Source organism: Halichoeres trimaculatus, unplaced genomic scaffold (genome assembly GCF_033239565.1).
Source record: "Halichoeres trimaculatus isolate MK-OKI-2021-1 unplaced genomic scaffold, fHalTri1.1 fHalTri1_scaffold_5, whole genome shotgun sequence".
Lineage (NCBI taxonomy): Eukaryota > Metazoa > Chordata > Actinopteri > Labriformes > Labridae > Halichoeres > Halichoeres trimaculatus.
In genome coordinates, this window is record NW_027437183.1 from 4351906 (window position 1) to 4376089 (window position 24184).

At 39.9% G+C, this 24184-nt stretch overlaps 2 protein-coding genes across 5 annotated transcripts in view; both read left to right on the plus strand.

Annotated features, from left to right (window-relative positions):
* Nucleotides 1-943: 943 nt before the first annotated feature.
* On the plus strand, nucleotides 944-14317 carry ubac1 (UBA domain containing 1). 2 transcript variants are annotated; one of them, XM_074671091.1, is made up of 10 exons: nucleotides 944-1392; nucleotides 4322-4442; nucleotides 4528-4601; nucleotides 4709-4816; nucleotides 4901-5003; nucleotides 5263-5371; nucleotides 5471-5807; nucleotides 7819-7905; nucleotides 8092-8230; nucleotides 9784-14317. In XM_074671091.1, exons 1-10 carry the CDS (start codon nucleotides 1255-1257, stop codon nucleotides 9897-9899), a joined length of 1332 nt encoding a protein of 443 aa, XP_074527192.1. In that variant the 5' UTR covers nucleotides 944-1254; the 3' UTR covers nucleotides 9900-14317. The 2 variants fall into 2 exon arrangements, with proteins under 2 accessions (XP_074527192.1, XP_074527193.1); XM_074671092.1 differs by having other exon boundaries at nucleotides 4712-4816.
* Nucleotides 14318-15284: 967 nt separating this feature from the next.
* The window catches only part of camsap1b (calmodulin regulated spectrin-associated protein 1b), a 41380-nt gene continuing 32480 nt past the window's right edge, over nucleotides 15285-24184 (plus strand). For all 3 annotated transcript variants that reach the window (XM_074669740.1, XM_074669741.1, XM_074669742.1), the window contains exons 1-2: nucleotides 15285-15705; nucleotides 18036-18202. In XM_074669740.1, the coding sequence (XP_074525841.1) occupies nucleotides 18037-18202 (166 nt within the window). In that variant the 5' untranslated portion in view covers nucleotides 15285-15705; nucleotide 18036. The remainder of the gene's footprint in view (nucleotides 15706-18035; nucleotides 18203-24184) is intronic.

The window sequence follows — 24184 nt, forward strand, 5'->3', positions numbered from 1 at the left end:
TGACTGATTGAAACTGTCAGACTTTCAATTTGACAAGCACAAACCAGTTGACACATGTTAAACCAGGACCTAATGGAGCCTCCAGGGTCCGTTTCTTATGTTCCCAGCAAAAAATCATGACTAAGCAGTAATATCTTATTGGGCTCCATATGAGTCTCATTTTAAACAGTTTTTCAAGAAAGTCAAGAAAAAACCTTATTCTATGCACTTATTTGTCGAACTCTGAAGTTTGCTTTAGATGTATAGTGTGATACAAATAAATTATGTTGTTATTATCAAAAAAACAAACATTAAGATGAAATCAATTTAAGTTTTTGCAGTGTCATCATTTTACAAATCATTTTCTTTTTTTCCCTTTTTTCTATTTTCCTCTTTTTTTCTTTTTTCCTCTTTTTTCTCTTTTTCTTCTTTTTTAATTTTTTTTTCTTTTTTTCTTTTTTCCTTTTTCCCCCTTAACTTTCCCTAAACTTTTCTTTGACAAAAAACAAAAACAAAAACAAAACAAAAAAACTTACAACAAACAAAAAAAAAAATGTTTAAAACGATTTTTGTCCTTATATTATTCTAATTTATACGATTTTAATTTATAAAATGAGCTAATTGTGGCAAACTTTTAGCCTGTTGGAGGTAAAATAAAAGATTTAAAGAAAAATCCACAAAATTTTTAAACATTCATTCTTTTAATTGTGGTCAATGTTGTTGCTCTCACAGCTCATGATAAAGTAAAGTTGAGGCGACGCAGCTCCTTTGTGTTAAAGTGCTACTCTTTGGCCAGTACCATAGAGAGTAATTGCAGTAATAGTTATCTACCAATTTTTGTAATCTAAGGCCCACCCAAAGTTAGTTTGGACCACCTAAAACTAAAATCCTGGCTGAAAGACGCTGGAGAACTCTGTGACATAAATGAACTACTGCTCCCATGATGCACCGCGGAGCTCCGTTGAAGTTCAAAGTTCATACATTACAGTAAAAATAGGGTGGTCGCTGTCTGGCAGGCTGTGTGTTCGGATAATAAACAGCTCGGTGGGCGCTCTACTCAACGGGTGCCAGAGCCCCGACAACCGGCAGGGGAACCCGAGAATGTCTCTCAGCTAAGCGGCTCCAGCTCTCAGCTCCTGTCGGCGGATTTACACAACACGGCTAGCTGGGTGCTAACGTTAGCACGCTAGGAGCTCATAGCAACCGCTGCTAGCTACCTACCTACCTACCCACCGTCACTTGGACTGATAGTGTTTTACACCTCAGGCTGCAGCTATGTTCGTCCAGGAGGAGAAGATCTTCGCGGGGAAAGTGTTGAAAATACACATCTGCACCATGGACGGCACGGAGTGGCTGGAGGAGGTGACAGAAGACACCACTGTTGACAAACTGAAGGAGAAGTGCTTGAAACATGTAGGTGTTTGGGTTGTTTGTGCTGCTTTTTTTGTCCTGTCACTCCTCTGCCCGGGGTGTTTCAGTCTGCGTGCCCTCTCTTTAAACTGTCGGTGTCACTGGCTTTGTATTTTTAGTAACTGGGTAGACTCTGCTATTTATAATTCAGCAGGGTGGCTGCCCCATGAAGGTACAGTTGTGTTTAGAAGTTTACACACCCTGGCAGAATTTGTCAACAGAGCCGAGAATGTTCCACTTCTGATGACATTGTCAAATCTTTTTATATCTTTTTTTAAACTACCTTTTTTCCTCATAACTCTTCAGATAATGTTTTTTTTCCATTCCCCATGGCTCAGTTTTCAGATAACCTGTTCAGCTTTAGATAAAACACACACTTCTCCCAACACACTGACTATTTATACACAGGCACTTATCACAATCAAACAAGTCACAGGTGTGGACACTTACTCCTAACAGCTATCTAAACCTGTGTGTCAACCTGTGTGATTATTACCAAAGCTAACATTGAAGTGCATGTAAACCTGTGAGCACAATAAGTCTCCTCCTGTCCTGTAAGCAGAGGCTAAACATATAGGCATGCTGCTTTAAGTTACTGACACCCTATAATTACACAGCTCATCTCACTTCTCCTTCTAAGGCATCTGTAGCATTAAGTGAACTTCAATCTGTTTACAATAACAACATGAGAAATGTGCACGAACAATTATAGACTTAGAGTTGCGTCAAAGACAAGCGTCATGATGAAAGCTTAAATGCTTTTTGTGAAGCTTTTTTTTTTTTTTTTTGAGAATGTAAAAAGATGGGGTGATTAGAGATACACCAATACTGATCCAGGTATTGGATGTTGGTGTATCAGTGCCCCTCAAAGCTGGATCAGTATCAGTGGGAAGGGGCTGATCCATGGTGCTGATCCAGGCAAACAGCTCTATGCTTTTTTTTACTGGTGCTCTACTTGATTGAATAGAATTTCTGTACATTCTGAAGCTTTGTTTTGCTGGTAAACATCTAGATATTTTATAGTTTAAATAAATATTAACTGTAGTAATTTAATCTACTCATACTTTAACTCAAATTATTACCAGTCTTGTCCCACAGTAGGGCATGCAGGTTCATATTTAACACTGTTATCAGATCAGTATCGGTATTGGTTGATACCCAGAGCCCAGGTATTGGTAATGAGACCAGAAAAGTGGGATGTGTGCATCTCTAGGGGTAATGTAATGAGTCTAGAAAGTATAAACAGAACAATAAAAAAATGGTGATGTATTGCACTTTAGGATTTCTTAAATTGCACCAGTAATAAAAAATTAATTGCACATTTAGAAGATAGAGGGTTTCAGCTCCGACTGGAGTGAAAGTGTGACTGTTATTCTGTCAATTTTCTGGTTAGAAGATATAACAGTCATAAGATATGAAAAGGTATCAGTACTTTAGGTGCTTTAAGATATTTTTTTTCTTTATCTTTGGTGAATATTTTATTTGTACTTTCTGATTTTACCTTGTTAAATATAGGGATGGGTATGGAGTTAGCTACTTTTATTGGTACCGACCAAATTCTGTCAAAAGTACCCGGTGCCGATTCACGAACACAACATTGCGAGGTTATACAGTATATTGAAGAATAAATACATTAAATTGAAAAAAATTCATACTTTATTAATAAACAAATTGATATTTTTTACCACATTACACAAAAAAGCACCAAAAATAGGTACCGTTGAGGACCGGTACAAATTGCCAGGTACCAGGCATCAGTACTGTATCGTTTCAAATGTGAAAGGTACCCATCCCTAACCGAATTAGGTATTTTTAAAGGTACTGACCAAATTTTGTCTGAAGTGTTGAGCACCAATTCATGTAAAATCAAAAGGCACCATGTTTAGGTACCTAAATGCATCCTTGTGGCTGTGAGGGAGTGAAATTGTAGGAGATTTTCCATGCTGGACATGAACACAGCATTGCGAGTTTAAATACTGAAGAATGAATGTGCTAAATTAAAAACTTTGTGATTTTATTCTTAAACAAAATAATATTTATTAGCACATAAAAACACAAAAAAGTACCCAAAATTGGTACCATTGAGTACCAACACTGATCGCCAGATACCAGGCATATCGAGTATATTCAATATATCCCCACCTCTAGGACCAACCATTTCTAATGGATTGCTAGCAGGAGCCGGTTATCGATACCCATCCCTATGTTTAGGAGAGGAGTGAGGACACCAAAATAATAAGGAAATCCCGCTCCCTGTCCAACCTGCAGTAAAAAAATGTATTTAGTCATTACATTTTTCTCTGCAAGTAGGACAGTATGTGAGTTTTTTCTATTAACTTTGGTGTTTGTTAAAAACGTAACGCTTTTGAGAAACACTCATAAATTGAGTTCCAAAACCTGCATAGTCAGGACGAGTCTGGACAAGATGTGCCAGAGAAACCTTCAGGAGAACAGCGTCTGAGACGTTTGGGAGACTCTGATGGAAAAATGTGATGAAGTTAGTCTTAGAGAAATGCACCTTGTCCCTGAGTCCTTTATATCCTACCTGTGGCTCTTGGCCTTTTGGTGTCCGGCTCTTTGATCCATTCATAAAAAACAATTCTAGATATGTATATTGTTATGAGTAGTGGTGTGCTGATCAGTCTGAAATATTGATATAGTGATGCCAATTTTAAGGATCTGTATTGATCAATGCTTGAGTGATGAGATTGATACTTAAGTTTCAGTTTCTCTTCTCTGCATGTCCTCCTCTCAATTGCTTATGTGCTCATTGCTATCTATCTATCTATCTAGATAGATAGATAGATAGATAGATAGATTGAAATGTATTGCTTTTCCTATTAAGTCATTTCGTTTATGTGTGAGAGGAAGTGTGTGTAGGATCACGTGTGTGATGATGACGTCTGTGTGTGATTTCATGCTTTGTTGACAGTGTGTGCACGGGAGCCTCGAAGACCCCAAAACCCTCACCCACCATAAACTTATACACGCTGCTACAGAGAGAGTCCTCGCCGACACCAAAACAGTGGCAGATGAGAACCTCAAAGATAAAGGTTTGTATCTGTGATCATCTGTTTTCTGATAGTTGTGACCCTTCGCTCTTCTCTGCTCACCTGAAAGGATTCCTGTCTGTTGCAGACGTTTTGCTGCTCATAAAGAAAAGATCACAGCCGAGCCCTCCAGCCATGGCGGAAGTTAGTTCAGAAGAAAAAGTAAGAACAGAGTGTTTTCTTTTTCTCCTTTGAAGCTTAAAACTCTGCACACTTTCATCCATCAGCTTTTAATAACCTCTCTTTGTTGTTGCTCCACGCTGTCCCAGAAGAAACAAGATAACAAGGCTCCAGACAAAGACGCGATCCTGAAAGCCACCTCCAGCCTGTCCACACGCCACACTGACCGCACTGTTACCCAGCACAACATCAGAGACGTAAGGAGCTTAAATCTTACATACATGCTCTTTAAAAACTGATTCAGTGATGTTTTGACTTCTGTTGTGTTCCTGTTGCTCCAGTTCCAGACAGAGCTTAGAAAAATCCTGGTTTCTCTCATCGAAGTCGCTCAGAAGCTTCTCGCCTTGAATCCTGATGCTGTAGAGCTCTTCAAGAAGGCAAACGGTGAGTCTCTAACTGTTGTTTCTAACTCTACATCAATACTGCGAGCATCAGGACAGGAGGATGTTGAAAAACTCAACAGAAACTTGAAGAAGATGGAAAGAGCTGGGACGAGTTTGTTGAATTAAATCGGGACAAACTTTGACAGTATGAGATGTGACGTGCTTTATTTTGCACACATCTTGATAACAGATGGGAGCATTCAACACTTTCTCAACCTGTATTTCCCTTCTCTTATCCTTTTGTGCTGTCTCTGCTGTAGCGATGTTAGATGAAGATGAAGAGGACCGTGTAGATGAAACAGCGCTGCAGCAGCTCACAGAGATGGGTTTCCCTGAGAGCAGAGCCATCAAAGCTCTCAGATTAAACCAGTGAGTCTGCGTTTACACTCATGCTGAGCTGGGATATTTCAGAAACCTTTTTTTGGAGGAGTTATCTTGATGTTTTCCTTCTTTGTTTTCTTCCTGCAGCATGTCAGTGACGCAGGCGATGGAGTGGCTCATTGAGCACGTAGACGACCCCTCTGTAGATGCTCCCATACCAGGCCAGGACTCCTCTGGAGCAGCAGGAGCTACAGCTGCTGCCCCACCGAGCTCCTCTGCTTCAGCCTCGGCGTCAGCTTCAGCTTCAGCATCAGCGTCAGCTTCAGTGTCAGCCACAGCCTCAGCCTCAGGCACATCCTCCACCCCGAACCTCCTCCGCAGCCTCTCCAGCCAGTCGAGCACAGAGGAGAGCAGCCGACAGGACGAGCTCACAGAGATCTTCAAGCGGATCCGCAGGAAACGGGAGTTCAGACCCGACTCAAGAGTGAGTTTTCACACAGGTTCTTACGTATGTGTTGGAGCTCAATCCTGCTGCACTGATGCAAGTTGCAAGATTTAACCACTTCTTATTCAAGATTTCTGTTAAAGGATCCATATCCTGCTCCTTTTCTGCAGTTTAATATGGATCATTGATGTCTTCATGAAATGGTAGTAACATGTTTTGGTCCAAAAAGCCAATAAATCAAGCACAGCAGCATTGTTTCCAGGCTCTCATAGCCCCTCTGTTCAGAACGCTCTGATTTAGTGGGCGTGGCCTTCATATGTAAATGAGCCACCGCTGATACCGCCCCGCTCTTCCACGTCACTGAGAGCGGCGCCACGAGCTCCGAGTGCACAATGTTTAGAAAACAGCAAAGCTCGTTTACCGTAACATTACAGGCTAAAACAACAGGCTAACCACAGCTAAAGTTAGCATCCTGAAGCTAACACAGAGACAGGGGGACACTGAGGAAAAGCTCTTCCATCTGCTCCACAGCACACAGCATTTAAAATACTCACATTTCCAGGGTCCCAGGTTTGTTGGAGGATGGTTGGTAATGTGCCTGGATTCAGGACCAGTCTATTGGCTAGCCCTCTGTTGGACTGTCCAAAGTTGGAAAAGCAGTCGGCCGTGAAGTGACTAGCACACACATGCACAGTTTTACTGAGTGTAGCTGGCACATTTCCTTAATAAATGAACTCTAGACACTTAGTCTGTCTTCTTCTGAGATGGGAAGCTTGAGCATGGAACTATGTGGCTGTTTACAGCCAAAAACAGAGCAGTGATGGCTCTTCAACTTTGGCATTCTCCTCCGCGCTGCAGTGGGGAGGGAAGTAGGCGGGGAGAGGGTTCAGGGGTATCTGCTCCGGTGGACCAATCAGGCCAGACTTGCTCCTGATTGGTCAAAAAAGGGAATCGCTGACGTCGGCAAACCCCGGAAATTCCAAACAGCTCGTTTTAGGTCAGGATTTTACATTCAGAAGCTCTACTAAGTGCAGGTTTGTTTGGGAGGAAATTTCACTAAAAGACTTAATAAAGTGATTTTTGTAAAATATGGAACCTTTAAATTACTTCTTCTGTGATCTGGTGCTGTATAGATTATATATAATAAAATACATTGGACTTCCAGAGGGGGTGGGTGAGATCAACTGACTCATTTTCCACGCCTACTGTGATATTGGATGCACTATTATACTGTTATTAACATCCATCCACCTCATTTTATCATAATGTTTTCATCATTAAAGCTGCACTACAATCTGACACTCTGCTGTTATAAACAACAGCCTGCCTTGCTTTATATTGTTTTTAACCAATGTTTTATTAGAATTTAAATAAAATGATCTTCGTGATAAAACAAGATTTTGTCATCAAATAGCTTTTTTCCCAAAATCTGTCTTGGAGAAAGGCGGTTATCTTATTTTCTGATCAATATAGCATTATAAGCTATTATATTCTTTATATATTTATCTATAAATAATAAAGAAAAAGGAACCAGTGGTTTTGCTGGAGTAGTGATTAGTTTATTGATTAACACAGCGAGTAATCGACCAATAGATTAGCCACCACAGACAGATTTGACTCATTGTCTTTACATGATCATGGTGTGTTTTATGTCTGAAAATCTTAATTTAACCCCAGAGATCATCCTCATCTCTCCTGAGTCAGCATCGTGTCCTTCACAGTAAACATGAGGAAGAGGAAGAGGAAGGTTTTTAGGCAGAGACCTGAAACATGCACCAAAGGATTTAAAGTCTCACATCCCAGAGTTTCTGCTCTGAAGGAGGAAGAGGGCTTCCCTGTCTTTCTAAAAATAGAAAACTGATTAAACCCCTCTCTTCCTGCAGAGCATCTTTCTACCGTACCACCTTTCAAGTGTTTCCGACTGTTTCATCTGCTGTGCACAAATTACATTTTTCCACCGTCTCCACAGAGGTGTGACAGTGTGTTTGCTGTTATCACTGAACTGAAGCTCTTTACACTAAACACACACCGTCTCTCTGTGGTTCTGCAGGCTGTCATCGCGCTGATGGAGATGGGGTTTGATGAAAAGGAGGTGATTGATGCTCTGAGGGTGAACAACAACCAGCAGGATGCTGCGGTAGGTGAACACAACAGATGGGTGGATATTTGCAGCAGTCACTTTAGCCTCGTCTCACCCACTGATGCTGAAACATCCAACTTTATAGATGTCGATATAATCAGAGTAATCAACTGGGCCAAATCCTTAAAGATGATAGCTATCTTGAATTTTAAACCTCATGTTTTGTTTCTCTCCGTGCTGCAGTGCGAGTGGCTGCTGGGAGACAGGAAACCCTCTCCAGAGGACATGGACAAAGGCATTGACACCAACAGCCCGCTGTTCCAGGCCATCCTGGAGAATCCTGTGGTCCAGTTGGGTTTAACCAATCCCAAGACCCTGCTAGGTACAGTCTTTAAATTCTGACCCTGATAACACTTTTTCACATTTTTGGATATTTTGTTAGAAATCTCTTTCCCATTACAGCCTCACTCTGCAGCTTTTATGAAATTGTGAGAGTCGGGAGATTTTCCTTTCTCACAAAAAAGACCAGACTGATACTGGCTACAAAAAAGGAGGCATTTCAAACTGTAAAGCAAGGGTCTTCAACCTGCGGCTCTTTGACTCCTTTGCAGTGGCTCCTTGTTGCTTTGAAAAAATATCATTTAAATAAAGAACTTCAATTTTTCTTACAGAGGTTATTGATGATTTAAGACACTGACACTTAATAAAATCATACATTAACATTTTGTTAGACTAAATCTTCATCGCATCTGTCAATAAAGCCTGCCACCGCTCTACTTCACCTCCTACAACATCGACAGCCTGCTAACTTTCCATGCACCTGTGGCTAACCTCAACTTTTACAGCCCTGGGAAGATAACTACATCTACAAAAAGACAAATCTGGAAGAAAATACAGGTTTTAATACTGTGTGGATGGATTAATTTAGCAGAACACTTTATATACATGCTTGATATGTGGCAAAACATTAGCAAACAAAAAGAAAATGAAAGTTTTTGGTAAAATTTGCAAACTTTTTATTTATTCTTTTTAACTTTTTATATTTTTTTTAAAAACAAAATTGTTTTAAATTTGTACAAATTTTTGGAATTTCAAAGTATGACATTTTTTGCAAATTTTTGAAATGCCAAAAAAAAGTGAATTAAAAAAAAAATTCTTTACGTTTTTTTTATTTTTTTATTTTGCAATTTTTTTTTTAAATGTTTGCAAATTGTTGGATTTTTGTAATTTGTGCAAATTGATTTTTTTAAATCATTTGGGTTTTTTTCTTTTTTTTTTGCAATTTTTTTTAAACAAAATTGTTTAAAATTTTTACATATATTTGGAATTTCAAATTTTCTCGTGAATTATTGAAATTTTAAAGTTTATTGAAATTGTTGCAAATTTTTGAATTGTCAAAAAAATCCACGTTTGAAATATTTGAATTTCTTTACAATTTTTTATTTTTTATTTTTGCAATTTCTAAAAAAAATTCAGAATGTTTGCAAATTGTTGGATTTTTTTTTAATTTTGCAAATTCATTTCAAATAATAAGAATAAACAAACTAGAAATCAACAATTAACATTCCAAAAAATTTCCAAAAAATTTCCAAAATAACTTCTTGTTTTGGATATTTTTCACTAGATTTTAACTATTTATAGAATTTTATACACTTCATAGTTTTTATCGTGAAGATAAAGTAGATTTTGTGGCTTCTGAATGACTTCAATCCAGGTGAGTTGAGGCAAAAATGGGTCCTGTGAAAGTAAAGGTTGCAGACCCCAGCTGTAAAGTATGATCTTTTTACTATCAGGTGGATTTTTTTTGTACATTTGTCTCTTTTCATCGTTACTTTTCACCCATCTTTAAAACAAGGGAAAGCAGAATACCCTCTCTTTAAACTGTGTTCTGAAAGTTGACTTTTAACCCCTGCCCTTGTGTCTGTTATGATGCAGCGTTTGAAGACATGCTGGAGAATCCTCTGAACAGCACCCAGTGGATGAACGACCCAGAGACCGGCCCCGTCATGCTCCAAATATCCAGAATCTTCCAGACCCTCAATCGCACATAGAGCCTCCTGGTGAAACTCCTCCTGTGTGACTGTGGCAGCTTGTGTGAGTGTGCGACCTTACCGAGATGAATGGGTGTGTGTGTGTGTGTGTGTGTAAGTGGGTGCGGCAGAGACACAAGTATTGTTTTTGCCTTGTAAAGACAGAGGCGGAGGGGTCAGAGTATAAACTAAGATGTTCTACATATAACTATTTATAAGAGAACAGTGAAAACACTTATACAAACAAATGTTAACTTACACATTATTATTATGACAGTAATAATAAAAACATGTTGTTTTTACATTTTAACGAGAACAATTTATAGTTACGACAGACGTGATTTATTTTATATAATTTCTCCATGTGCAAAAATGACATCAAACATCGATTTAATGTTTACACTTCAAAGGAAACTGTTTTTGTATGTTTTGCAATATTTAAATATCAATTACAGTCTGTCTCTTTAAATTGTGACACTTCATCTGTGGTGGACTGTGTGGACGTCTTCAGTCACCTTCATGTTTGCTTTTTCTTCCCCTCTCCGTCTCGTTTTCATACCTGTGTGTAACCGAGAGGCTGACGGTCCCAGGTGAGCGACCTGCTTTAGACGCTTTACCTCGGCCTCCTCTCCGTTAAAAGACAACATTTGTCCTTAAGCTTCTTCGAGAATATTTATTTGACTTTCTTGCCTTCTTAGAGGAAAGCTGTACACTAAACTGTTTGTGTCTTAGTCATGTTTTTACAAGGAAATTATATATTAGGCCTGTGTGTTTCTTGTCAATGTGCTTTTGAATGTCATATATTCATGTTGCTCTCGATTAGCACTTGTTCACCTCTATGAATATCACTCACTGCAGCACCGAGGACGTTAAAAGAAGGGTTTGTGTTTCTGTCTCTAAAGGCTGTAGTGGGATATTAAACGAAGCTGAGCCGAATCAAAAGGGGTTTCGCCTTTTATAACCTTTAATTTGAACGATGAAGATTCACGCTCACTTCCTGTGGGGAGCGTCTTCATACGCACAAAGGAAACACTCCTCAACAAAATCTTAAGACCCGAGGAGAAGATGTAAAGAATTAGCATGTTGGTACCGGTGGATTGTAAAGCAGGCTGTAAGTGGAGCTTCAAAAGGTAAAATGATGAAACAGGGGCAAGAGATAGAAAAGATGGAGTCACTTCTAGAAAAATGACGTTCCCAAATTGAAAAATTGAGGGATTGTCAGTCTACGTCACCATAAAAGATGCGCACGCATCTCGCTCGCAGAAGCGCGAAGCAGCGTTTAGCGCCGTTCGAGTTAGCGTTTTTTTAAACACCAAATTCAACCTGTTATCAACATTAAAAATGTTCGATTGTTCTGTGTTCAGTTATTAAAAACGATACTATACAACAGAAGTAACGTCTATCAAATTCTGACAGTCGCAGAGCAACCGGTGTTTTGGAGTTAATGGCGACCATGCTAACTGGTGACTCTCAGCGGACAGTATCAGTGATTAACGTCTGAGAGTCATCAGTTAACAGGGTCACACTTTACACCGAAACACCAGCGACGTCTGCGGGTGAATAATTAACTCTAGACGTAGTTTTCTGGTTCTTTTATTACGAACCGGGTCTCAGACTCAGCAGTCTGTTTGCTACTTTTTGGTTTGGGAGGATTTCTGATTTATTAAGACACGTTTACGTCCCGGTCTGTCACAGTCTGGTAAGTGTCCACGGGTAATGCAGTCATGAGCATCGAGTGACAGTTGTGTGTTTCACTTGCTCTCTGGGTACACGCCGGATTTCTCTAGCTAATATCTGTCCACTTGCTGATCTCGTCTGTCCACTCACTGCTATTTCACAAACCTGGGAGCCGTTTACCATCCGTATAGGTGCTGATATTTAGCTTAAAAACGCTTTTTTTTTGGTGGTAAGCTCGTCAACGTCAGTTGACAAACCGTTGTACTCCGTAGTGCTTCTGCACCGAAGTTGCGCGCGCATCCGGCGTTGTAGCTAAACAAATAATCCCTCTATATATCTCTGCAACTTTAAGGTGTAACTGAGTCATTCTGGGGTCATACTAAAGGGAACACTTGTGAAATGTGTTCAGAACATCCTGTCACGAACAGAAAGTTCAGTTAAAGAATGACATGACCGTGTTTGTAGCTGAGTTTATCCTATTCAATCTCATGTGCAGTACGACTGTATTTATACGTGATAAGTGCTTCGTTTTTTGCCTTTTGTTGTGGAGCGACCTAAAACTCCCCTAACTGGGGTTCCTTAGGGTTAATGTAAACTGCATTAAACCTCAAACAGCTGATTGAAAGTTAAAAACCAAAACCACAGGAAAAAAAAAAAAAAAAACAGAACAGAGCATTTTTTAAAAAAAATTTAAGGCAGGTATTGTGAACTGCAGCATTGTACTGCTAAAAAACCCAGTCGTTACAACACAGACCAGGGCTCTCTGTCATAAAGGGGGACATCTCCAAATAGCCAGCTGCCGTTTGACGCCCCTGACCAACCTGAAGCTCCATTCCTTACAAATGCCATCTGATGGTTGTTGGTAGGGGTGGGAGACAAATTTTTGCATGATATATTGGGAATTTTTGTTTGAAAATATCAAAATCTGGGAATCTTTTTCAAGAAATCCATTTTTTTTTTTCAAATTTCTAATTTCAGTCCTTGTAAACTGTATTGGAAAAAAGTTACCACTTTTCTCCAGCATAGGGCAAACTGTTTCTCTCTGATTCATATGATGTGCATTTTGTAGGAAAAAAATGGCCCCTGATGTAGTCATTATGACATTATCGTCATCATTTAACTTTTTCACATGGTCTGGTGTTAAAAAAGCAAACTAAAAATCGCAAAATTCGTAAAAGAATCAAATTGCATGAATAGCATATCATCCCAGCCTTAGCTGTTGGGCTGCAGTCAGGAACAGTAACGGCCTGTCAGATCCTCTAGCTCAGTGCAGTCGGAAATTTTGGGTCGCTTTTGTTCCATAAACCGGTGGATCCTTTGAGAAACTTAAATTTACTGCCTTACTATGTTGTGAGGAAACAATCCTGCCATGTTCAAATACAGAAAGCCTCTCTGCCATCACGGTCAGGAGGTCATGGCTGAGTGAATTTCTGAAAGAAAACACTAAAGTCAATTTCTACCTAGATTTTGGCTTTTTTAGGCTATGGTTTTAAACTTTAGATCAGCTGTTTTTAATAAATCACATACTCTCCTGTTCCTTTATTGCAGTGTTTAGATCCTCTTACTACCTGTTTATAATCCACCGGTGCCAAATGAGAATTGGTGTTATTTTCTACCACTCTTAAGATTTTCTTCAGGAGTGTAATAGAGGTTAAGACAACCCGTGTTGGTTTGCGTTTTTCTCTTGAGAGCGATGAACATTTATGCTGTCAAACCAAATCAAAATGTCACTCTATAACCTGCCTTGTCATTGGATGTACCCGTTGAAAAATAACCCTCTATTTCTGTGCAATAGCAAAGCTGACCTGTAAAGAAATATATTGATTTGAGTGTTCAGAGATGTGTGATTAGCGATGAGGTAGTGTGCTACACAATATTAGCCTTTGCATTGAATACTTCACGGGGGAGCCTCACTTGCTCGCTTGTACCCGGAGTTAGAAACAACATGGAGGGCGGTGTGTTTTGCCAAGCTTTTCGAGTGTTTTTATTCAATATTTAAACGTGGTATTGATGTGACTTTCTGCTCAGGGAGGCTGAGATTGTTTTTCTAAACCTGTTGTTATGGCAAACCTCTGCTCACCCCATTTGGAAATGATGGCTTTAACCAATCAGTGTAAAACTTTGCTTCTGAAGAAGAGCACCACAAGACATGGTTTCGTAAATGCAATATTTGAAAATATTTAAATGTTTTTAGAGAGAAGTGTCTGTTTAAACAATGTATTATTACATTATTTATATCAAAGCCAAACTAGTAACTTGTTCTTATTTATAACATTTTTAGCAAACCTCAAAGCTGATCTACAAATGTGAAAAAAAAGAGACGATTCAAATGTTGTTTTTACAAACCATTATAAAAATGTACGAAGGGACCGACGGGTCACTGTGTGAGTCAAGTTTGAAGGAGGACTTCTGCAAGCCTCTCCGGACCTCCATCAGATCCACAGTGACCAGCTGTCTCGCCACCTCCACGCTTTGCATCGGCATGTGTAAACAAAAGGTGTCCCATCATATCCTGAAGAGAGATGGAGCATTTAGAGGAGAAAAAACAAGTCCACAGAAAGTCTTTGAGATCAAAGGAGAACAAAATAAACTTGTTGTTTAAGGACACTGAATAACTGTCGGGAGTCACAGGTTACTGTTTTCACTCAGCTTTCATGCAGGACTGTCCCAGATTTACAACCTATGCAATATTCTTTCACCGTTTGTTCATCCAAACAGCCTCATGGCTACTGGCATCTAAATCACTATTGCATTAAAGTTATTTTTTGTGGCTGTATTTGGATTCTGGGTTGTTCTTTTAACAAACACAGACTAAGGGAGCACTTATTCACAAAAAAAACAATAATAAAATAAAATAATAAAAAAAAATACCAAACTTGCTGACACAGAGTAAAAAAAGTTCCTGTTTGTTTTTTTTTTTTGTATTAAGACACTATTCTTATTTTCAACCAAGTAATTAGAACGAGTAAATTGACATACTTTTCTGGGCACTTCTGTATTAAAAAAACTCTTTTATTAGTTTTATGTAATATTCTAATTTTACGACAATGCCATAATTATCACTGTTGAAAAAAGAAAAATACTTAAAATATTTTACTTTGTTTTAATGGAATGTAAATGATATACCAGTTTTACTTTTTGAAAAATTAAATATTATCGTACATTTCAATGTCCACTTGAGCGTTTCAAGTTGTTGTAGCTCGTCCTACCGCTAGATGGCGTCGCTAAGCAATATCAGAGTGGAGACCTAATGCATACCTCAAGAGATATTTATTAAAATAAACAATTTGAAAGTTAAAAATAAGCCAAATTATTAATATAACTATAATAACACAGTGAACTATTTTAAAGATAAATAAATAAAATGGTACGAATAAAAGTTAAAGATTAATTAAAGTATGTAAAATACCAATATGTTAAAAAATAATGATAATAATTTAAAAAAAAAAAAGAAATGGGACAATACAAGAATCGAATTAAGTAAGAGGAGACGACGGTGAAGTGTTCAACATGGCGAATTTCCGTTAATTTATAATGTGATTTCAAAAGAAACAACCACCTAACATCCTGTCACTTGCCGAAAAAAGCTTTAAAATGGAATTCAGTACATACAAACTGAACTTTTCTGAGTATTTAAACTCTCAGAGTTAAAGAAGTATAAGCAGAGTTCGGCATCGTTTGGCAGTTATTACCAACATTACCAATAACTGTCTGGAAGGTAATCACGCATGCGCAGACGTGACCGTTGGGAGGCTGGGATGGTAATTACATTTCTATGGGCAGAGCGCGAACACACCACCGGCCCGACCTACCAGGATATCTGCAAATGTGACCTAACGGGGGAAAAAATTTAATCTGTGGAGTATCTAAAATCTTGTTTCGTGACGCGTGGATCTCATTTTTCCTGCCTGGCGTTTGTTCCAACTGCCGTGAAGCGGTTGTCACGCAGGCCGCGAACAGGCTCTTGTTGCTGGGAGGAGACCATTCAGACTCGCCTCCCTCACTGCTAGCATTATTAGCTGGCTACGATGTGTCGCTGCTGCTGTTGTTATTTCCACACTGCGGGCCACTGCACTGCAGGGCAGGTCCTTGGTTGATTGTTTACCCCGTGGAAACTGAAGGGTGACTGAAATACACCACACCTTTCAAGGTAAGGTCCTGCCAGCCAGCTAACGTCATTCATGGGGCCGATGAATGCAGCACTAGCAGGCTAACTGGGAGCTAGCTGCTTTATATTTGCATGAATGACCCTTTAGCGTGCATACAGTTAAACAAATGTTAGCTGTGTCATACAAATGAGGTGAAATCACTATACCCACGTCCTAACTGCACAGTTATGTCTCCTGTAGTTGACTAGCCATCACCTAGCCTGTCTAGTCAGCTTTGGGCCGTGAATGGGAGCATAATGGCAGGGTGGGATGGGTGCTGCTTACAGGTACACGAGTTCTACTGGAGAATACAGTCACAGCTTTAACCTTTGTGCTAAAGTAAACAGATAAATGCAGTGCAATCTCAAACTCATCATCTTCAACTGATAACAGACGACCACTTTCACTATTTTCCTCAGGTCATACATTATTCAGACCTTATTCTATTCATCTATGAAAAATGTATTAGTAAAGTCATACATGCAGTTGCAAGAAAAGTATGCAAATCCTGCATAAACTGGTAACAAAATGTGTTCTGATCTTCATCCAAGTGACAACAAAAGACAAACACAGTCTGCTTAAAGTGATACTACACAAACAGATATGAACACACCATGTAAATATTCACAGTGCAGGTAAAGAAAGGATGTGAACACTGAGGGAATGACTTCCTCAAGAGCTAATAGGAGTCAGGTCAGTCAATGAGACCAGATTGGAAGTGTGGGTTAAAGCTGTCTTGCCTTATATAAAACATACACCTGTTTCCAGTTTGCTATTTACATGAAGCTTTGCCTGACATGAACCATGCCTCCCACAGAAAGGCTTTTAGAGCACCCACAATTAAGAATTGTTGACTTGCATGAAGCCAGCTAGAGATCTTCGCAAATGGTTAGGCCTGTCACAATAACAAATTTTGCTAGATGACAATTTTCCAAAATATTATTGCCGATAAACGATTTTATTGTCAATATTATTTTGATTTTTTTTTCCATTTTTTCATTGATGTAATTATGATAAATGGGATAATAAAGTGATAACAATATCAAATCAAAAGCAAGAAACTTTAATTTCTTAAGAGTATCTAACTGTAAATAAAAGGTCAGGATCTTTTAAATAAAATAAATTAATCAAAAAATATAATAAATTTAACAAACAAGAAAGAGAAAAAAAATACAATGAAAATGAAATGGACTCTCTTTTAGAAAAAAATACATGTCAATGAAAATAATTAATACTAAACAAAAACAATAAAACAGACCCTGTCTCTAAAGAATAAAACGAAACTCCAAAAACAAAACAAAAAAAACAATAAAAACTATAGCCTTAATAAAAGGGAGTTTATACAGTTCCTGAATTGTTTGTAACATGTACTTTTTCCCAGTCAATCCGTACTGTCTGTCAAACATTTTTAACATTTCTGGCTTTCAACTGTATTGAAGGGCTGCATTTCTTTGTCAATGTAGCTGTCTTTGAGCGCCCACCATTTGGCGCTTTTATTTCTATTTACTTTGCCGACCAAAAGCCTCAGTAAGAGGCCTTCTTCTTCTTCGTCGCCACTATTTTCAAACCAATGCGACATATCAGCTCGTTTCGTGCCATCACTCATATTAGCGTGTGTTTCCTCCTTACCCCTCGGGACGCTCGCTTCAGCTCTCTCCGTGTGTACGCGCCAGCAGCCCTGTCTTAACCCCAAAGATCTCATTTTTGACAGATGCTCACTCTGCTATAAATCTGCTAAATCTGCTATAGAACCTATGCACCCCGATGTTAGGAAAGATAGAAGTAGCGAGCCATCTTCTCATTCAGCCTCTTTGGTCGAAAGAAAGGACGAAAACAAACATGCATGCACGTGTCAGTTTATCGAGGCTGGCAAACTTACCAAGGATGTTTTTATTTATCTTTCGGTTAATTGATTTATTGATTATCGTGACAGGCCTACAAATGGTTAATGCTAACATCGTTGTTGACAAATGTACAATACATAAAGCACGAAACAAGAATGGAGTTCATTGGAGGACACCACAGAGGAAGACACTACTGTCCAAAAAAATAAGCATTGCTGCATATTTAATGTTTGAGAAAGAGCACCTGGGTGTTCCACAGCACTACTGGCAAAATATGAATTAACAGATGAAACCCAAGTTGAGTTGTCTGGAAAGAACACGCAGCCACTTGCATCTCACCACTCACATGAGCCATGCAGAGGGCAGTTGTGACTTGGCAGCTTGTAGGTGTGTCCTGTTATTTAACCGTGTGCCTGACTCAGCAGTATATTCAGAGTATTTGTGAGTCTAACATCATATTCATCTTGTTATTATTATTTTTTTTTAAGGATGGATGTTGATCTGTGTGCTGGCGGGGACAGTACCAGGAGAAAAGTGGATTTGTCTGGCGTTGCAGAAGGCACAATGGACGTCGTACCGCTGGAGATGTACGACTCCGCCAGGGCAAAAATAGCTGCCAACCTCCGGTGGCTGTTTGCCAAAGCTTATGGCATTGGTAAGTAATGTACTTTGCATTCACATAAGAAAAACACCGGGCTGTTGACTCATGTTTCCTGGATTTAGGGTTTTCTTCATGTAAATTCTCTCAGAGGATTCTATTAAAACCACTTCATTGACAATCTGCAGCATATTTTCCGCCTATTCACAGGGCAGTTTTGGATGTTATTGCTGCAACAATGTGTTTACTCCTGTCCACATGGTGTTGTCAGCAGATTGCATAGAGCCTCAGTGGTGACATATTGACAATGAAAGGGAAAGGAAAGGAATATTTGAGTTTGAAACACTTATTCCCCCCTGACACTGTGCGACTGAAGCCTCCACCACTGACTCACCCTCACATCCTTCCATTCTTGTTTGGTGGCCAGTGAGACTGAACCCAAATCAGGCCCAGTGACAGGCACTGGATGAGGATCAGGCTATATTTGTGAGACTGAACTTGGTGTGTGGAAAATACTGATCTGCTGTACCTCTCACTCACTCCCTGTTCAGATAGTATCAGCATTAGTAACTGTGCCTTTAGGCCAGATTTTCCTGTCTTGTCTGTTGGTGCAACAGCCAGGATTTGAATAGATTTGAGGATTGGGTTTAGTTGTAGGAATTCAGAGTTTGTCTCTTTTTGGCTGTGCTTGAAACAGCTTGAAACAAACCAGGGAACAGCATCATGTAGATGACCACCAACAATCTATCTGTAAATATATCTGCTGCTTTCTTTCTGTCAGAGTTTTCAACCAAAATCTGTCATGACTTGTGTTTATTTTTATAATTTTTTAATAATATAAAGAATCGAATGGTCTGGGTGATTGTGATCTCATCCTAGAAGAGTATTTTGTTTCACATTGTTTTTACCAACCCATGGTTGTATTGTGATTCAAAGGCAAGACAATGTTTAGGGATCAGAGAGCTGCTCACTTTTTACCATTAGATCACATCAACAGGTGTGACACCGTTAAAGTGATACTCCAGGATGGAACAAGTTGGGTCCTATCACAAGGTTTAGGGCAGAAATTACCCCTACAGCAGTGCTTTTGTGCAGCAGAAGCCCAAGGCACTCGCACCAAACACCCCCTCCCTGCTCCTCTGCCGGTTTCCTCTGCACTCAGACGGGGCCATATTTACTTGACCAAAAACACGAAGAAGCGGACTCCCACAGAAAAAATCCAATATCAGTCTGCAGTCACGCTTTATTTAGAGAATTTTCAGCGCGTTCCTTTCACAGAAAAACACCGCTAAATAAGGCTCTAGTTCTCATCGTGTCGTAAAACGGTGCTACCTCCGCTGCAGAGCCACAGCTGGCTACGAGGCGCTCGCCGCTTAGTGTATCAGTCTGCGCGTGCGGCGTGCCAGATATAAACAAACGCAGATAGTCTGCCAGGACGAAGAGACACGATGTTTAACCAATGTTTACCGATATCGATATTGGTTAAAAAAAAATAGTAATGATAATTTTAAAACAACAATCTGAGATGATGTGTCAAGGTAGTCCAGAGAGAAAGAGTGGCGTGATCATGAGAAAAAATGACCATGGAGAGGATCAAAGGACAGAGCGCATGAGATGAACGCGATCCAAAAAACTACATTTGTCTGTTTTTGGATCAAAAACAGGAAGAGAGTCCACTCTTCTTAGGTAGTTTTGGTGTTTACAAAGTCAGAGAAAAATGTTTTATTTCGGTCTCAAAAGATCGTTCAAGATGCCTGAAAATGGCCGGCAGCAAATGAATAAATATCAATACCGATAACATATCAGCCAATTTCGATATGATAGAAAAGCATACATAGAGCTTCAACACTAATGTTATCACCTGACTTCTGCAACTCAAGACTTTCCTTTGTATATTCAACAGATCTGACCACTTTGTTTTACATCTCCACCAAAACTGCTGGGTGTGGGTGAGGTTCAGACTTCAGAGGGCCAGTCCATCATCTTCAATGTTTTCAGTCATTACATGGATCTCTGTCACCTTATGTCTGCTGAGGGGGTGGGGTTCTTCCAATAATCTGTGGAAAGTTATTGGTGACTATTGAACAGCCCTCGTGCCACAGATTTTGCATGTAAACTAATCAATCGTTCTACCCCAGAGTGTTTACTCAGGCTGAGTAAAAGCATTGATATCTTCTTCAATTCGCTATTGATTCAGACGATCCTGGAATCATTCATTTCCTTTGTTTGTTCCTCTTACTGACAACTGGAGGTCAGTCAAATTTCACAGTGTTCCTTTTTCTTTTTCAATTAAGAAATGCAAAAAAGACTTGTTTAAATGCTACCAGTATCTTTTTTTGGTTAGTCATACTATAAAATGACTTAAAACTTGTGTTAAGTGAACAATGCAGAAGATAAATGTCCCCCCCAAAAAATCGTATGCTAAATCGCAATTGCAATATTGGTCTGAAAAAAACACAATTCTGTTATTTTCCAAAATCGTTCAGCCCTAATGAGAAGCTGAATCAAAATATTGCAACAGTTTGACAGACCTGTCCAGATGTTTGAGCCAACACTAAGCTAAGGTTGTACGACCATAGGCTGCATGAAAATAAAAATAATTGCTTAGTGGAAAATTGACCTTAGCTCATCAGCACAGGAGACAGACAGCACTAAAATACAAACATTGTCCCGGGATGTCCTGATCCGATACGCTGATCGGCTGACTATTTTTGGAGGATCAGATGTTATTTGATTTTCTTACTTGATCTGGACGGATCTGGTTTCCACGTGTTTTCAGCACCGTTACACTTTACAGCTGCTGTAAATCGAACCACGTTGCAAACATGTTACTACTTCTCTTTGGAAAGCAATGGCAGTAAAACAGCGCCTTGCAACATTCATAAATTGAGTGTTTCTCGAGGAGGCACCAGCAGGACTCACTTTCATAAAACAAATATGATTCATTGTTTACAACGGACTCACCCAACAGAGTACAGGATTTACCAGAGAAAGGTATTGGATTGGTATCGGCAAAAGACACCATGAAAAACTGAATGGTGACATCCCCTTAATATACCCCTATAATATAAGAGTAGAGGTAAAAAAGATCTAGTAAAATAACGTTTATGGAAGTAGTATCTGTGGTCGTCGAGCTTTACGCTCCTTTTGCAAAAATAACAAGTTATAAACAAATTCATCCCCTTACAGTTTGTGCTGATACACAGATGATCCATTCAGACCCAAGCCGCAACTTTAACCAGGCTCTAAACGTGTTTGTTCTTGCTCTTAAATCGCTTATTTTGGCTCAGTGTTGATGTGGTTTCTGGAGGCAGTCAGCCTGAAACAGTTTTTAGCACTTCCCCTTCAGCTCAATATTCTTAGATTTGGTGTTACTGTTTGTTTATGGCCCATGGCAAAGTGTAAACTTGAGTATTAAGTGAGACTAAGCAGCCAGAAGAGATCACCACAGTCTCTGCTCCTCATCTGCATGTCGTGGTTAATTGTCACGGCGGTGAAGCCGCTGACCTTTTATCTACGGTTGGAAGTTGAGCAGTCAAATGTGTGGGATTTAATTCCTTTTGCATGTCAGTGTTCCTTGTTCTGGTATGAGATCTCTGCCCTCCACAACCCACCGATGATGCTGGCATATTCTCAGATTAAAGTGTCAGTATCTTTAAAGTTCAACCATGTGAAAAAATCCTGATGTGTGAGAACGTTGGCCTGATTTTCTCTGAGAGACGTCGCTCACATTATGAATTTTTAACCTCCAAACTCTAAACAAGGAGCCTGAGATCACCACGGCTGTTCAGTTGATGCTCAATCATCTGCGAAAGAATGAAAGTGTTGCAGGATTAGCATCACATGAAGCTGCTATTGTTTCTACTGCAGGGCTATTCACCTTTGATTTGCTACGTGCCATGTCGCTATCATAGCACTTGAGCTATCTGATGCACAAGCCCCGCCTCCATTTACTGCTTTGCATGTTTGCTGTATCAGTGCAGGCTGCACAAATCAACTGTAATCATCCTCGAGCTTCCCTCTATCTCTGACTGTCTTTTCCAGATCTGTGGTCATTATAATGATGTCTTCAGTAAAGTTTGAGTCGTAGACATAACCCAGACTTTTATGCTAGCACTTATCTTCCATTTACCTCCAGACTCATTATCTTCCCAGAGTTCAAACAAAGTCTGTTGCTTTCTGTTATCATAGTCTTCTTGCTAACCATGCAGGCTGGAAGATGACGTGTAACTACATCCCTACACAAACAAGAACGTTGCACCGCACAGATAAAGGTGCACTGAGATGCTGTTTGTGTATGATACAGAGCATGCATTAGCTTCAAAGCTTTGTGAGACACCCTCAGGTGCAGCCACAATTATAACCCTCCCATGGGGACCGAATATATAAGGCCCATTTGATGCCCATGGCTCATATGGTGTTAGCCGCATTGCTAATGCTGTGTAATTGTTTGCAGGCTTGTATAATGACCAACAGACCCACACAGCGCTAGTTAAAGCAGTCAGAGTGACGTGGCTCTGAATTGAAAACATGCTCCATGTCAGGGTTTAAGGGGCATCTGTTTTGCAGTCACAGGTTAGTGTTTGTATACACGCCCTCCTGTCCCACTGCCCTCAGCATGTGCCACAGCTGCTACCCAGAGAGCCAGACGTGCTGCCAGTGAGACGGAGAGCCAGCACCTGTCATGGCTGCAGGCACATACCCTGCTCTCTGCTTCACTCGCACTGATCTGGTGCTGCTCACGGTCGGTTGACTCTGCCCCTGCACATCCTGAGTTTCTGCTGCCAGGCCCCTGTCCTCCTGCTCCACCCAGTCCCTGCATCTATCAGCCTGGCTTCTGCTGGTAGGAGGATGGGGGGCAGCTGCCACACGACATCATTGTCTGCAGAATGAAGTCAAACGTGAAGTCTCGCCCCAACCAGCCCCCTTTGTTATCACACACAATCACTCCTAGTGTTTTAACGGCTTTGTTTACTCTCCAGAAGTGACCCACTCTGCTGCGTGTAAGGCTTCATAGATAAACACTGCTTCATATTTATCATCTCTGTCTGTTCTCAACATGTGTGGCAGGCTGCTGCTCCTCTACAGCTGGAACATTGTATACATCACGGACGTGAAGGGAGCATGAGCAGATGTATGGTTAATCATGTTATAATAGTGCAGGCTCATTCTTACATAACAGCAGAGTCTGAGCTGCATTATCAGGGAGGTTTATCACACCAAAACAGATGCTGCTCATTTTCTGAGAGATGATGGTTGTTACAAGCGGATTTAATGAATTTGCATCAGAAACGGAAACGACAGCAATCATAATGTTTCTTTACTGTAGCTTGACTCTGCAGTGCTGAAATTCACTTACAAGTCAGTTGGAGTTGGAGTCAAGTTATTCATATTTTTATCATTAAAAGCGCCAGAAACTGGTCATAAGTACTGTAAAAGCTGTAATGCAGCCTCTAGCCAGAACTGCAGCTCTATTGCTCTATAAATGCTCTACTACCTGGATGTAAACGAACACAGGACACTGATAGGATCTCGCAGTACAAAGCAGGATAGATGGCAGTTGGCAGATGCTGCTGTTTTTAAAACGATGTTAACGTGTCCACCATTTCCAGGGGTGGGTAAAATCAGCCGTTTTCTTGAATGATCTACTACCTGGATGTGAACAAACACAGAAGACTGGTAGGCTCTCACAGCAGAAAGCAGGGTATATGACACTTGGCAGTTGCTGCTGTTTTTTCAAAACATGTTAAAGTGACGATATCTAGTAGTGGGTTAAATTAGCTGTTTCCTTGAATGATCTACTACCTGGATGTAAACAAACATAGGAAGGGATATAGTGTCTCAGAGCAGAAAGCAGGGTAGATGGCACTAAGCAGGCACTGCTGTTTTAAAACCATGTTAAATTGGCAAACATCTGCAGTGTTGGGTAAAATCAGCTGTTTAATGATCTACTACCTGGATGTAAACAAACAAAGGAGACTGATAGGGTGTCATCGTAGAAAGCAGGGTAGATGTCACTTTGCAGTTGCTGCTGTTTTA

Excerpts from the sequence above, each read along its gene's own strand:
- ubac1 (XM_074671091.1), top strand. The coding sequence starts at position 1,255 with ATGTTCGTCCAGGAGGAGAAGATCTTCGCGGGGAAAGTGTTGAAAATA. Across the intron at positions 4,602-4,708 it reads AAGTTAGTTCAGAAGAAAAA|AAGAAACAAGATAACAAGGC; the intron begins GTAAGAACAGAG and ends ACGCTGTCCCAG. Across the intron at positions 4,817-4,900 it reads CCCAGCACAACATCAGAGAC|TTCCAGACAGAGCTTAGAAA; the intron begins GTAAGGAGCTTA and ends CTGTTGCTCCAG.